A 14,718-nucleotide genomic window follows, 5' to 3' on the forward strand; every position below is an offset into this window, starting at 1 on the left:
TTTTGTTTTAATTTTTTTTCTTCCCTCCTCACGTTGCCTGCGATCCGTGCGATGTTGTATTCTTGTTTTTTTTTTCTTTTCAGTTTTCTGGTTGTAACATTTCACAAACGGTGGGTTTTTTTTCTGTTGATGTCAGATTAAGGAAAGTTCGAACTCTAGTGTAATTTCGGTGACACGTGCAGGGATAGTATAGAGTGGCAGGGGGAGGAGGGCATACATGCTTCATTTTCTACACGGATTCGTGTCCACCATCTATGTGGCCACTTCATCATATCTTTTCCTGTTCGCTTTGACAGTGTCTTTACATATAATAGAGGCAACATTTCCTTCGCCATTTAACGATTGCTGAGACTAAATCCGTTTCTGATGCCGGTTCTTAAGTGTGATTGGTTTCGCGGAACTGTACGGGGTTTTTTTGTAGTGTTAGGCCCTAACACGAGGTAAGAAGCAAAACAGTTTTGCTGGATTATAATCATCATTCAATACGTTACCCATAACCCTAAACGCAATCGCTACACAGCTAGTTGAAAGTACACTATCCACCTTATTTGACATCATTGCTAGAGTTCCTTTGCGCACGAGTATGGAAAGTTTAAGCTTAATCATGACATTCACTCAAAACAACGCTTTTGCATGCTTCACTATAATAGCCGTACTTCAAACAAACTGTTCCATCCATGAATAGCTTCACAACAGCGGCACTGAAATAAACAAAAAAAAAGTATAAATAATGACGTATTAAAGCCATGATTGTAAGAAAAGAAAAAAAAGAAACCAAGATGTAAAACCCTTAATTAAACGAAATAGAAATAATAATAACAAAAAAAAACCATTTATAATGTTGAAATAAATTATTCATTTAATCCACAGAATAATTTTGACGACGTTTCCTGACATTAGGTGGTTTTGGGGACATTCAGTAAAGGTTTGTCTTGCTTCAAATATCTCTAGCAATGCGAGAACAAGTGTGTGTATGTTCTTGTTTTGTTTTTGCTTTGTGCCAAAGACTTTGTCACTCACTGTATGGAACCAGTTTGGTTTTGTTTGTTTCTTTGTTTTGCGCGCACTGCATTTGTATCTATTAGTTTCAGCTTCCTATTTCAGTGTTTTTTACAGTTTACTGTTCTGTTTTTGTTTTCTTCATATGTTTCCTTTGTTCCTAACCTTCACACATTTCCTTTCCAACGTTCAGCATGTAAATTTGTTCGGCCTTCTGCATTCTCCCTTCGTTACTATGTTCACTATTACACCTGTAGATAAAGTTGCTCGGTAAAAAGGTTATCGAAAATATACGTCTTTTAACATTCAGTTTTGTTTTTTTCTTCTCTTATGAATAAATCAGAGTGCACAATTCTGCGTAGTTTGAGTATTGGTATAGTTTTGTAATTTAGTTGCTTCTTTCCTGTTGGTTTATTGTTATCCTTTCGTGTATTTTTTTTTCTAGTATCCATGCATTCCGCTTACACAATTTCGTTCTCTATCGCATTGGTTTGGGTTTATTAGATTCGATTGTTTGCTGAATCGCTACACTATGTTTTGTTTGATGCTTTGAGGAAAATGGAAAAATTAAAGAAAAACCCATATCAATATGCTACAATTACACACCGATACTGAATGTTTACATGTAAAGAAAAGTGGCTCTTATACAACGGTCATGTTTGCCTTGTTTTATAGATGCGCGTCCTTATTTTATTACTTGACTTAAGCACAATACTAGTTTATTAAGGCAATCATGGCCGTGTATTGCGCTCCTAATCAACCCCTCACACTACTATATCGACCAGAATAGATATTACTTGATGTTTGTATTTCCTGAAAGTATCACAAACTGTTCATCTGTTTGCCGTTGTACAATCGTTTCAACACTGCTAATGTAGTGCAAGGGGTTAAATAAGAAGGTATTAAGTGTCTGACGTATGTGTAAATTTTCCATACATAATAAAAAGCTTATCGTGGATTTGCATTTAACAATCGGCAGGTCGTTTTGCGAAATAGTTACGTCGTATTATTATTTGTTTCTTGTTTTTTTGTGGTATGAACATGGTGTGATTAATTTTATATTTCATATATAAACTGAAAGTGATTCACGGTTGATCAACATTAATTATTGAACGGTACTAATTATGTTTTTTTTATCCTTGCTGTCTCACTGATTCTCTCTCTCTTTCTCTCTCTCGCTCCCTTTGCTTCTCTGGGACGTAGAAATGTAGAAGTATATAATTTGCTTGGCTTTTTCCATAGCTATCTCATACATTGTAAAAAAAAGAAATTAAAACTACGATCTAATCACCCTATTTACTGCTGGTCTCATCAATACAAAATGAAAAAAAAAATGATTAGAATAAGAATTACAATAAAGGTAAATGTAAAACAGTGATAATTTTATGCACTGAAAGGCTATATAACCTTGCACTACGGGAATTCGCTTGATTTCAGCTCCAACCGTTTTAATCCTCTGCTGTACAGTTGCCATTTAATCTTACACGCTTACTGGTTTAACAAAACCATCATAAAAATCGCCTATAACGTCTAAACGATACGCGCTGTACGCACAGCGAACAGTACGGTGTGGCTCAGCATTCTATTGCGGGGTCCATCTAATTATTTGTTTTGTTTTTGCTTTCATTAAATCTTGTACGAAATGCACTTCATCCGGCACCCAAAGGGTATAATACGCTTGCATAACAATAGTTAAGATTATCTGATAATTTGCAGATCACTGTTGAAGTTAAAACCGAATTTTTTACCCTTAATAATGACTGATACATCCGACTACGTTAGTAAAAATAACTTTAGTAAAAGTGAAAGAGGCAGATGGGATCTAGCCAGACCAAGCAGTAAAAGACATTAAAGATTAATTCTGAGCATGAGAACTGAAAATTTAAGAAAAAATAAATCACATAACAGAAAAAGCAGGCGAAAAGTGCAACGAAACGATATGCTAATCCGAATGGGTAAAGTATCTACTACAATGCTTATAGTGAAAACTAAACACAAATAAAAACCAATATGTGATGTTGTGCTCCACAATCTGAGATCCCCGAATCCGCCGCACTTTTGCAACCTGTTTCTAACGTTCATGCCAGAGATCATGCTTCGCTTGTGTATTTTGTTTGCTTTGCTTAACACACACAGGCCCATGCAAAGCAGCAAATGATGCTGCTGTATATCACTGTGTATGCAGCTGCATATATTGCGTATTCCTCTGTCGAACAGTGTTTCACTATTGCATGCCAGTCCACGCACAAAACCAAAACGCGTATGATACATAGATGAGATAAAACGAAACAAAGAATAAGACCCAAATAGCACTGCCGCACGCAGGTCTGACTATCCTTCGACTTCATTATCAGCACAACAACCTCAAGAGGTTTAAGGGCTGCCATTTTTGGCTTTAGGTGACTTTATTTATCCGTAGCTGGTGTCAGTCCTGCGTATGGATTACACAACTACCGGTAAATAAAGTCAAAGAAAGCCAGAAATGACAGGCCTAAAAACGCCTCATCAGGTTGTTGTGCTGCTAAAGAAGAAGAAAATAGCACTTAGCAGGTTGTAATAATATCGATTATGCTATATAGAATTTAAATAATATTAAGAATTAGCGACCAACGATTGCTATTGCCATTGCAAACAACAATCGCTAACCCTAAAAGTCGATCGTTGTCCCCCCCTTTTTTGCGATTGCAAGAATCTTTCCCACGCGTCAGCGTTATTGTTTGCTTCCCGTTTCTACGCTTTCTGCCATAAATTAAGAATTATTCGTGTGATTGTTCATCGTCGCATACCATATAAATAGCTAATACACATGTGCTCATCCAAAATTGCTACCATTTTAAATTTTTCGTTAAACGCCGTTTACGCAGTTCCTTGCATCACACGTTGCGCGCTAATATCTTTCCTATGAAGGCATTGCCTTACACACACCCGATGACCCACCGGGTAGCTCGGTTACGCCGGCAACAAGGAACAAGGAAACCGGCCGTGTCGCTTGTTTAGTTTCCTGTGCATTATGGATCTTATATTCGAGTTTCTTCAGAACGTTGTGTTTTATAAGCTAACAAGCGTTGAATTGTCAATTTAAACAGCGTGCACAATGATACAACTATTGCTAACGCTAGCTACCTATATGCGCTTCATTCGTACCTGAATTCCTGGTTTTGTTTGCTTACGCCATAGCGCACATCCATCTGCTTCTACTGGCTTTCTGCTGTACACACAATTGTCGGTAGTTTTTTTTTGTTTGATTCAAAACATTTAGAACACGCTTACTGGAAAACAATAAAGCCCAGACCGAAATTATTTACGTTCTCCTCTATCTTGCTCTATCTTGTCCCGATTTTCGTTCGCTTTTTTTTTCTCTCCATCTATCTACCTCTTGCATTTCTTGTCATAATTTCAGGATATTTCTCTTCGTAAACCGTAGGTAAATATATAGTATATATCTTAGCTGACCACTTAAACTATTATACTGGAATATTTGTTTTTAAAACATCTACGTCATATATCAATGTCGGATTTGTATGATCATCTGATTAGTTATCGGTGTACTTGCTCAGTTTGCAGAATCGTTCAAAATAATAACTTGAATGTTTGCTGCATATATATATATATGCTGCATCTTATAAGTATGTCATTGTGGGAGCAGGGTAGGAGGGAGGAGGGAGGGAAACTTTGTGTGGGAAAAATCGAGCGATTTTGTATATTCTTTTTATGTAAATCGTGATGAATGCTGCCCAATCAATATAGATATTTATATATCGTTTGTACATTGCTATCGCAAAGCGAATGTTAATTATCGTTTCTAATCCTCTAACGCTGGTATTTACCCAGTACCAAATATTGAAGCTGCTCGTAGCAAAAAAAAAAGGTAAAACATAAACTTATAATAAATGCGGTATAAAATTGCATGAAACGGGCTAGGAAATGTATCATTGTAAAAAAGGCAAAAATATCGCAATAAACCATCGGTACAATTCCTATAACTTGACGACAAAATTAATAGTTGATTAGTATGCGTCTATGCATGCTTAATAGTATAAAGTTTTCAATTAAATCGTGATCGAATCCGATCGCTCGTCCGACGCTTACTGGGCCGTGAGAAACATAAAAGCGCTTTTAGCCACTGCATATGGCAGGCATATCACTACCATACGATAATGTCGATGTCCACACGATGTCTGCTGTCCGTTTTGCTCCAATTCAAGCCGGGTTGTGTGTAAAGGTCTGGTAACCAGACCTGTTTCTGCATCGCCTTTACGCCTTCGGCGTGACCGGCGTCTGGCAGTAAGGACACTCGCGCTGAGTTGTTGCGCACGTATCACAGACGACGTAGTGATTGCACGGTACGAGCGTAACCGAGCGATTCTTTTCCTCACACTTCATACACTTGTTGGCCGTCTCTTGGTATAATACTATTTCCACCTCCTCGATTTCTTCCCTCAGTTTGGCCTACAAAATGAGAGCAAAATTTACATTGTAAGCAAAATGTAGCATAAACGCTGTAAAAAAAAAAGATTGGATACAGAGCACTAGCGTTGTGCCTTATGAATCTTTTGAGCAGAAAACATTCAGAAAAAATCTTCAAATCAAAACAATCATGCATGTTTGAAAATTTGAAAGTCTTTAATCTTCGTGTGCTCGGGGGATTCACAGATTTGCCCAACACTTGAAAGAACGCGTGAAAGCGTGAATATATTCCAAACCTGAATGTTTTTCAATTTCGCCAGTGGCATGCCGCGCAGATCACACGAACGATAGTTGGATGGGCACCCGTTGCCGGATAATTTAAACTGTTCCAGCTTTTCCGTTAGTGCTTTCACGTGCGACAGTGCCTCGTCGCGTTGCTGTTCCGCAATGGCCGTCTAGACGGGGGAAAAAAAAATTAACGATACATAAATGCATGATAAAGATAGTGCAAATGTGAGTGTTTCGAGAGCGCGTACCTTGCGATTACTTTCCTCCATTTGTGCTTTCCATGCCTCGCAAGCGGTTGTCGCTTGCAGTACGCGCTCCTCCCAGTTAATCACTTGTTGCTGCTGCTGTTGTTGTGACACTTGCTGTTTTTGCGCCTGCTGCTGTTGCTGCTGCTGTGAGGGAGGTTGTTGTTGCTGTTGCTGTGACTGTTGTGCCTGATGATGTAAATGATGTTGCTGCGGTGGTTGCGCCTGCGGTCCCTGGTGATGCTGATTATCGGCAAACAGCAAATTCGTTGTGTTACTGCTTAGCTCACTGCTGAGTGGATTCAAATCGGACATTCTTCTGCAGAGGTAAAGAAAAAAATTAGTTTTAGCCTGACCGCACACTGTAAAGCGTTTGCATTGGCATAGCACACGAACCTTATTTCTGGGCTAGCGGACAGACCGTCACCGAGCACGGGCGAGATAATGTTATTCGAATGGAAGAAGAAATTATCTGTATGATTTTGTCCGTACGAATTGTTGCTGAGCTTCGGTGCCGAACCGCTTCCTATGTGATGCGTCCCGAATGGATCGTGCAAACCGAATAGGTTCGAATGGGACGATGGACTAAAGTTGTGGCCGAGCGAGCTGCCAGGAATGTTCACCGGTGCGGATGTGCCTTGCAGGATGCCTACGGATGAAGGAAGACGGTAAACAATAGCGCCATCAGATGATTTAGACGTCAAAGCAACAGATTTCACATATTGAAGTGTGACGCTCACCGGAAATTGAATTTCCCATTGAGGAGCCTGGAATGTTAACCGGTGCCGAGCTGCTGGGTAACAGCCCCGATGACATGAGACCGGACATTGAATTCTCAAGACCGTGCATATTGTCTCGCCTGGCTAGATCATCTAAAGGAGCAGAAGGTGCGTTGTATTGATAAGAATAGGTCAAACGGTCCAATTTTCCTACTACTTACACATTCCACCATCGAGCGGTGAGCCAACATTAAACATATTAAAAGTCAAGCACGCCATACGTTTCTGATGTTCGCGTTCAACAGGATTCAGCGAGAGTTCGTGGTCAATAGCAACCATCTATAAAATGGGGACAACAATATTAATTTTAACATGTTGAGCCAATATTTTGTTCAAACAATCGCCTGCCATAGAGAAAGCAAAACTTCCTTCCTTCCAACACAACCACCAACACTATGTACCTGTTTAGGTAGATCCTGGGCAAAATCAAGATTTGATAGTATGGAACCAGTATTGGCACTGCCAGTGTTGGCACCCGTTGGTCCACCATTGCTCAGCAAACTCAATCCACCGAGCGGATTGCCAGCGTTATGTCCGTTGCCGACCAGTGCTGCGTTGTGCTTCTGCTGCTGCAAATGCGACCCGGGCGCTTTGTTGTGCGAGCTGTTGTTCGAGCCGAGGCTGCTAGTGCTAGCCGATTCGCTGCTCTCGGCACTGCCATTCGGCAGCAGCTGGAAGTAGGAAAAATTCTGCGCGAATTAGACACGCTACTGCTGCCCGTTTGCAATATCGTGCGCAACGCGGTACCTACCGTTAAGTCGTGGGCATCCTTTTTACTGCCCGATCCGACTACGGCCGATACGAGCGGACCGCCGGCAACATTGCCCACACCACCACCGCCACCGCTACCGTTACCACCGAGTACGCCCGGTGCAATGACACCACCGCTACCGGCACCAGCACCATTACCACCGCCAGCTACACCACTTCCAGCTGGTCCGGTTCCGCCACCTCCACCACCACCGTCGGCCGATGACAGTACGGACGAGCGCATGTCCGACAGGGCAATAGCTTGCGAATCTTCCTCCATCACGATGTACGCTGCAATGAGGACATAATGTAACAGATGTTGCACCGCAGAATACAAAATGACTTACGCTCAACGTGCGCGAACGCACAAAACACCGATCGTGGGCAATAGCCCGCCTGCTGCACATCGTTACACTTGGTCGATTTGTAGATTTCCGGATGAAATTGCTGCTCGGTGCGCGTGTGACAGTACTGACAGTTGTCGCCGGCCTCACAGTTCGCCGGTTCACCCCACTCCTCCCCATGCTTCACATTCGGGCACGGTGTGGATCTGTGAATCGTGAAAAAGGGAAGAAAAAAGCCGCTATTAATACCTCGTCATAAAGCACAAAATGGTGTCGAAAGTTTGCCGAAAACTTACCGGTACTTGAACTTTCTGGGGCTCCGCCGTTTGTCCTTGCTATTATGAAACTGCGGACAGGCGTAACCCTGACGGCAGAGACGCGGCGGACGCTTGCACGGTTCCGTCTTATAGTGGGCCAGCACGTAGTTCGTGTCCTGCCATTTCGGGTCCTCGTTCATCAGGTTCCGCTCCTTGTCGAGCACGTTCGGTCCATTCAGGCCCTCGCCCGGGTCCTCTACGTTCTGCAGCGCCTCCAGCTCCTTGATATCATACACCGGTGGCCGCTGGTCATGGATACCATGCGCAAACGCACAATGATGCCCATTCTTCACGCAGTACCCGCGCGCATCCGTGTCGTGGACACACATGCACGTTTTGTAGTAGCGCAGATGGTACCGTCGCTCGGTATCACCCGCCGTGCGGTGCAGGAATGGGCAGCTAGTATTTGAAAAACAAAAGATCACAAAGTTAAGACGCAAATTGTAGACTGCGCTCTAATTCTGAATAGAACAACTGTTTCTTTTTTGTTTCTATCCATGAAGAAGTAAAAATGAATTACTTATAAAAAGCTCTACCCAGCATACATTATACACTGCTAGTTGTCACATAATGAAGATACGCTTATTATCTGTGTATTTGGGCTCAGTCAGCCAAATTTCGTTAAATTATCCTTAAATCACCCCTAATTTATCGGGTAATTGGGGGTAGGAGTAACGGGTAAATTAACAGCGCGCAGTCTGACTGGGCACTTTACAAAAAGTTATTCGACTTTAAAGCTCACGGATCAGCTCGTAAGTGGTAAGTGTGATCATGCGGCTTGAAGTCTTCTGTTTTTCTAGAATTTCAGGAGATTTCTGGATCTCTGATCGTATTCTATAAAACTTCGACAGTGTAGTGTTTCTTAAAACCATATTCGAGTTTGGGATAATCTCTACAGTCTCTATTTTTGGGTAATATTTGATTTTTTTAAATATTTTTGCAGAACAAGGACGAGCTGTTCGCAACATGTACTGCACGTTTTTTTTTTTTCTTCCTCGAACTTCCCTTGCCGAAGCAAGCACGGAGTTTAAGAAAATAAAATAAACACCACAACGTTGATGGCATGACAAAAACAAGCACACAAACTTTTACACTACACAAACAATAACAACAACACCCGGTATGAAAATGCACATCACTTGCATAATGTCGCACATGTTTCATTTACACACACGGCTAAACAAATGTTCTAACACCCCCTCGACGTATTATCTGTCAAGGACTTAGCGTTCAACAGCCTGAACCGACAGCGATGTGAACGTGTAATGATTCGGATTCAAATCAGGAATCGACTCTCAAAAGATTCATGAATCCTCAGAGTAGTGGTAGATCATGTCATTTGGAGACCCAAAGCGAAATGGCATTTGAACTCATTTTTGCCAACTGATGACCGGGAGATATTGGATCCCGAATAGGGATACAGAGTCATTCATTCAGTTCAAAGCTTCAGATTGTTGAATCTGAATCAGATTCACTCAATACTAGTGTGAACGCTAGAGGAAGATCAATACAGCATGCGTCCTTGCGGGAGCAAGGACCTGATGGTTCCACCTCAGCCCCTTGGCCCGTAAATCACTCACTTGTAGGGTATGCCTGCTTTTTATGGTTTACTAAATCTATTACGGCATGTAGCCGGAGAGTCAGCCCTTACCAGAAGGGATTTTGGACCGGTAAGGTGTGAAAACCGACAAATTATCAATACATCAACCAGGACCGTCCCGAAATACGGAAATATTGAGTTCAAATTGCTATGATATGGTATCTCGTTTGTTCATTCGAAGATGCATCGATATGAAGTGATTCTATTTAAGATGCCAGGACATCGACAGCGCGTATCGGATTTAAACATTGATATCAACCATAGATCAAATGCTCGCAAGGAATTATCTCTTGGATGATATAACGCAGCAATCGGGACAGAGTACACCCCGAATAAGGTGTCATTTTCCACGGAGATAGAAATATCGAAAAGTAATTTATTATGTACACGTAGAAATTGTATGTACACTAAATTACAAGAAACTATTTTTCACCTTATCCTACCAATTAGTTTTGGAAGACTCCTGCAATTTGGATCATGAAGTTGTCTTTTGTTTTATATTTGTTATTTGATGACATATTGGTAGTCATTATATGTACAAGCCGTAGCCAAGTGTACAAACCGGATAATCACCATAGGGACACGCTCCGCTACTCAGAAAAATTCCTTTCATTTAGCATAACGACCCTGGCTAGATCAAGCGCGCCTGGCTATTAAAAGGCTCATTAGGCTTGTGTTTACAGTTTTGGCACACGTTTCCAGGGACTTATCGAACATCGAATAATTGCTAGCAATTGCTACGTTTCCTAAAATTCCGATTGTTTTGTCTCATTTTTTAATTTGTTTTGACAACCGCACGAGACGCACACAGCTACAGGCAGTAATCGAGGCAGCAAGCGAAGCAGCAAGAACGGCGCAGTACAACATTTTCGGTAAATTCGTTTGATTGATGATGGATTTTTAGAATAGGATAACTTCTTGTTTTCATCGCAGGGTACTTGGGCTTGCACAATGTGTTCGCACTTTAACATTTAGCAAAGGGCGCGCAATTAGATGTTCGCTTATCTCATACTATGGCCAGTACCGCAATAACATTGTGTCCTTCTCTCGTCGTATCTGATTGTGCTGCAAAGGGAAATGCATTTTTTTTTTGAAACGCATCCCAAAGCATGGTTGATTGTTGATGGAATTCCATTCCGGTTGATTGGCTGGGTGATAACATTGGATTTTTTTTTGTGGACCGCGCGTTCGTAAATACTGCAGAGCGCGGGCAACAAGTGTTCGTGGCGTAGCCCGCGTACAACAGAAACCATTTTCCGACGTATGAGGTGCGTCCAAGCGGTGAGGGACAAACACAAATAATTACGAACATGGGGCCACAGTACAGTACGGCGAACACTCTCGGTTTGATTGTAGTAATTGTTAAACTTTTTACACTTCACTTGTAGCACTATCTTTAGTTGTTTCGTCATATGCATACAATTTGCCTGTTATATGCTGCGTTTCAAAAAACGTTTTTGTTGTTTTTCCGAACTAATTGTTATTTTTTAATTTATTACTAAATGTTATTATTTATATTTTTGTATGTATGTTTTTTCAGCATATCCATGCTAACAGCAAAGTTTATTATTTGCTCTTGAAATGCGTTTACATCTGGCGCGCGCACAAACACATACACATACACAACAGCATATGTTTTCACATGCACAACAAACAATTGCACCGCGTTCGACGGGGTTTTTTTTACTCACAACACAGTTACATTACGCCTGCAAAATACGCCAATTTTCACACACACCAGCGACCATCTCTACACGGGTTTATTGTTTTTTCCTTCCTATTACATACGGATACAAAACATTCACGCACACAGATAAACTGCGTCGCAAGCAGCTACGTGTAATACCAACAATTGTGCGAACGCTTACACGCGCCTATGCGCACGTGTGTTGAGTGGCTACGTATGTATGTGTGTGTGTTGTGTGTTGCGTGCATTGGTTTTGTAGATGTCACAAGTGTTGGGAACAAAGGGACAAAAAGGTAAACGATTCCCCTCCTCCAAAAACAAAGATTATGAATTTACAAAATAACAAAGATGGCGCCGCACATAAACACACACATATATACACACACCATTTGACACTGTAAACGCGTGGCGCAACTGGAGAATATGTGATTATAAGGGAGGGTGGGTTTGGGGGAGGGGTTCGCTGCGAGGCGATGGTGGCCCGTTTTGCTCGCGTCGCAATAATCGAAGGAAAACCTGAAATTCTTAACATTACTGTGTGTTTAGTGTAGAGCGCTTACACACACACACTCATTTCCTAAAGCGTACCTGTGTTCAATTCTTCGAAGTTTGGAAAAACAATAAAAAAAACACAGCTAACTATTTACTGCTAAAGGAAATTTTACAATTGGACAAAGGGAGTACAATTACGAAAAGAAAACAAACATCCAAATTTCAGGACAATGCGCTTCATCGATTTAGAATTCTTCAGAAATGTATCAACAAATTCATCTGTATTGAAATACTTTCCACTCAACATGGAAAGTTCCACTGTTTTCGTCTGTACTGCGATGAAAAAGTTACCTCATCGCACCCTGGTTACCATATGGTTGCAATTATAATTAGCAATGGTTTGTCTTTGTTTAACCCTGGTCCCGGATCACTTTGAACTCGGTGGATAAACAACAACATGCCGTGATATTTCTTCCATGTCCCGAAAAGTTTGCTTCAGATGTTATTCATTAGCGCCATGCAATGGATTTTTCATGTCGAACCCGAACCACATATGTGGAAATTTTCGCGAACCTGCATCGAGCTCTTGATTTGGATTCGTTTGTCGCATTTTTTTTTGCATTTGGCCGTTGAGATCCAAACAAGTTTTTGCCCAAAATCACGCCATTCTTATATCCTTTAGTTGTTTTCCCACCCTAGTATTGAATCTATTGACATTTTTACGGATACGGATACGAAAAACGAATTTTTTACAACATTAGCTTAGCTTTCTTGAAAATTTTTCTAACGGTTATCGTATATCGGGATATGGAGGAAGATATAAATTTCGCAACTTTAAACATGTTGTCTTCGAAATTGCTTCTCAAAGATTCAAAGGTACTTCTCGAGATCTTCGTTTCTTTTAGGTATTTTCCGTATCCTGTATGCCTGATGATGGTGTGTTGGGGCAATGGGTATTGGATGCAATTGTGCTGAGATATTAGACGACGGTTCGCAGTTAGTGGTTCCGCGGGATTGTACTTACTCGTCACCATCCGGACAGATACCGGTCGTTTCGTCATACTTCGGACAGTAGTTGTCAGCGCTGTAGTTGAAGGAACCGTCCCGTCGCCGAACCGGACGCCGTCTCCGCTGGTTCATAAAGTGCCAGTTGAAACACACGAACGGCCGATGCTGATTGCATTTGTGCTGCAGGAACGATGGGCACTGTTCGACGCGAAATTCCTTCAGGTAGCTGAAGATTCCACATTTAAAATGTTTGCCGTGTGCGTGCAAAAAGCAGGAACAGAGAGAAGAGAGGGAACGTTTATTAGTAAAGTAGCAAGGTAAGAATAACATTACACAGAAATACACATCTTCCCAGTTTAGTACGAGGAGGGTGAATTATTAGTGGCGGGGGATCGAGTAAATAGCCACGAGGATTAATGGTGATAATGTTTTAGAAAAGATGCATTTGGCATTGAGTATTTCTTTTATTTGGGGATGCACACAACTTCCTTTCGCACACTTTTGGCGCTTTATGACAACGTAAAAGTGTACCAATGTGTGTGAGACTGTATATTTTATGTTGCAGCGAGATGTGCGCGCGTGTGAGTCGCCATTACCGATATCATCACCCAACTATCCACCCCCCCACACAACAACCCTTATTCTATCCCACTCCCGTTGTTGTGCGTGGCACGCATCGGTGCTAGAAGCTGCGACGTCTATTACTTACGTATAATGGTTTGGTTTTTCCGTTTGCGTAGTAAACAATGATTTCGTTGGATCGGTTGACGCCATTTTTTATGGTTTGTTTATCCTGGGAAGGTTTATCCTTGCAATGGGTGCGTGTCGCACACTGGGCGGGATGAGAGAGGGGGAGGGACGAGTGTGGGTCCGCTGTCTCTCTACTAGAGCATGGTAGTGAGACACTTGCGAATTAATCCTTGCAACGCCACTATTGAGACGATACCCATAGAGCATCACCCGAATTCGGGTGTTGCGACGCTGAACGTGTTACCACACTCCACCAAAAATTGCGTTCTTTCTCCTCTTTTACGCCTTTTACAACTCCCGCTTGCGTTGTGGCGTGTTTTTCTGTATATTACTCCGCTTCCAAGCCCCTTTGCAATACGCGCCGTCTCTAACACTCTCGCGCTTCTTTGTCACATCTGAGCGTTGGAACCCCGCACACCAACAACATCGTCCCGTGCATAAAAACGAGCTTTTCGTGTGTCCGTGTGTAATGCAGCCGCGCGCACACACACGGTCAATCGGAACGCCCTCGCGTACGGGCAGATTCACGGTTCAGCGATACCTTCCGAACTCTCGGCCAAGTGGTTAGTTCCAGCATAAGCCAACCCACAACAACAACAACAAAAAAAACAGAAAGAAAAGACTGCTAACTGCGTACGATCCTTATTGCCTTCCACAGGATCCAAATCTAGCCACGGAACTTTACGTTATTTGCCAATGCACTCTCCGAATATGCTATTACACGACCTCAAATACGCACAGCGGCGAACACAAATCTTCTCTGCTAACGTATTACACTTGGAAAAATACACAAACTATTCACTTTACACATCGTTTCGAACCCGTTTTTCGGTGTGGCGCAGGGCGAGTATTGGGAAGGAATGCTCTGTACCAAAACTACCGCTGCGAATGACAGACTTTCGCGTGTGATGATGATGCTGCTCCTGTATGATTTTCGTTCGAACTGGTAAGCCTCACGGCTTCGTTCGCTTCTTATTTTCGTGTACGCGCGCGTGTGTGTGCCAAAACGGTGTGCTTTCCTTGTCCAAGCTTTATTGTGGTGTTGCCTGATG

At 42.0% G+C, this 14,718-nt stretch overlaps 1 protein-coding gene across 2 annotated transcripts; it reads right to left on the reverse strand.

Annotated features, from left to right (window-relative positions):
• Window positions 1-4,186: 4,186 nt before the first annotated feature.
• Window positions 4,187-14,578, reverse strand: LOC128306370 (RING finger protein unkempt homolog). Of its 2 annotated transcripts, none has more exons than XM_053043863.1 (12): window positions 13,626-14,578; window positions 12,933-13,142; window positions 8,109-8,528; window positions 7,816-8,018; window positions 7,470-7,759; window positions 7,120-7,389; window positions 6,880-6,997; window positions 6,680-6,811; window positions 6,336-6,588; window positions 5,943-6,258; window positions 5,703-5,861; window positions 4,187-5,448 (listed from the first exon to the last, which is right to left on the reverse strand). In XM_053043863.1, exons 1-12 carry the CDS (start codon window positions 13,688-13,690, stop codon window positions 5,254-5,256), a joined length of 2,631 nt encoding a protein of 876 aa, XP_052899823.1. In that variant the 5' UTR covers window positions 13,691-14,578; the 3' UTR covers window positions 4,187-5,253. The 2 variants fall into 2 exon arrangements, with proteins under 2 accessions (XP_052899823.1, XP_052899822.1); XM_053043862.1 differs by having other exon boundaries at window positions 7,120-7,407.
• Between the last annotated feature and the right edge of the window lie 140 nt (window positions 14,579-14,718).

The sequence above is a fragment of the Anopheles moucheti genome, chromosome X, assembly GCF_943734755.1.
Source record: "Anopheles moucheti chromosome X, idAnoMoucSN_F20_07, whole genome shotgun sequence".
Lineage (NCBI taxonomy): Eukaryota > Metazoa > Arthropoda > Insecta > Diptera > Culicidae > Anopheles > Anopheles moucheti.

Excerpts from the sequence above, each read along its gene's own strand:
- LOC128306370 (XM_053043862.1), bottom strand. The coding sequence starts at position 13,690 with ATGGCGTCAACCGATCCAACGAAATCATTGTTTACTACGCAAACGGAA. Across the intron at positions 13,143-13,625 it reads GAAAAACCAAACCATTATAC|CTACCTGAAGGAATTTCGCG; the intron begins GTAAGTAATAGA and ends TGGAATCTTCAG. Across the intron at positions 8,019-8,108 it reads CCCAGAAAGTTCAAGTACCG|ATCCACACCGTGCCCGAATG; the intron begins GTAAGTTTTCGG and ends CACGATTCACAG.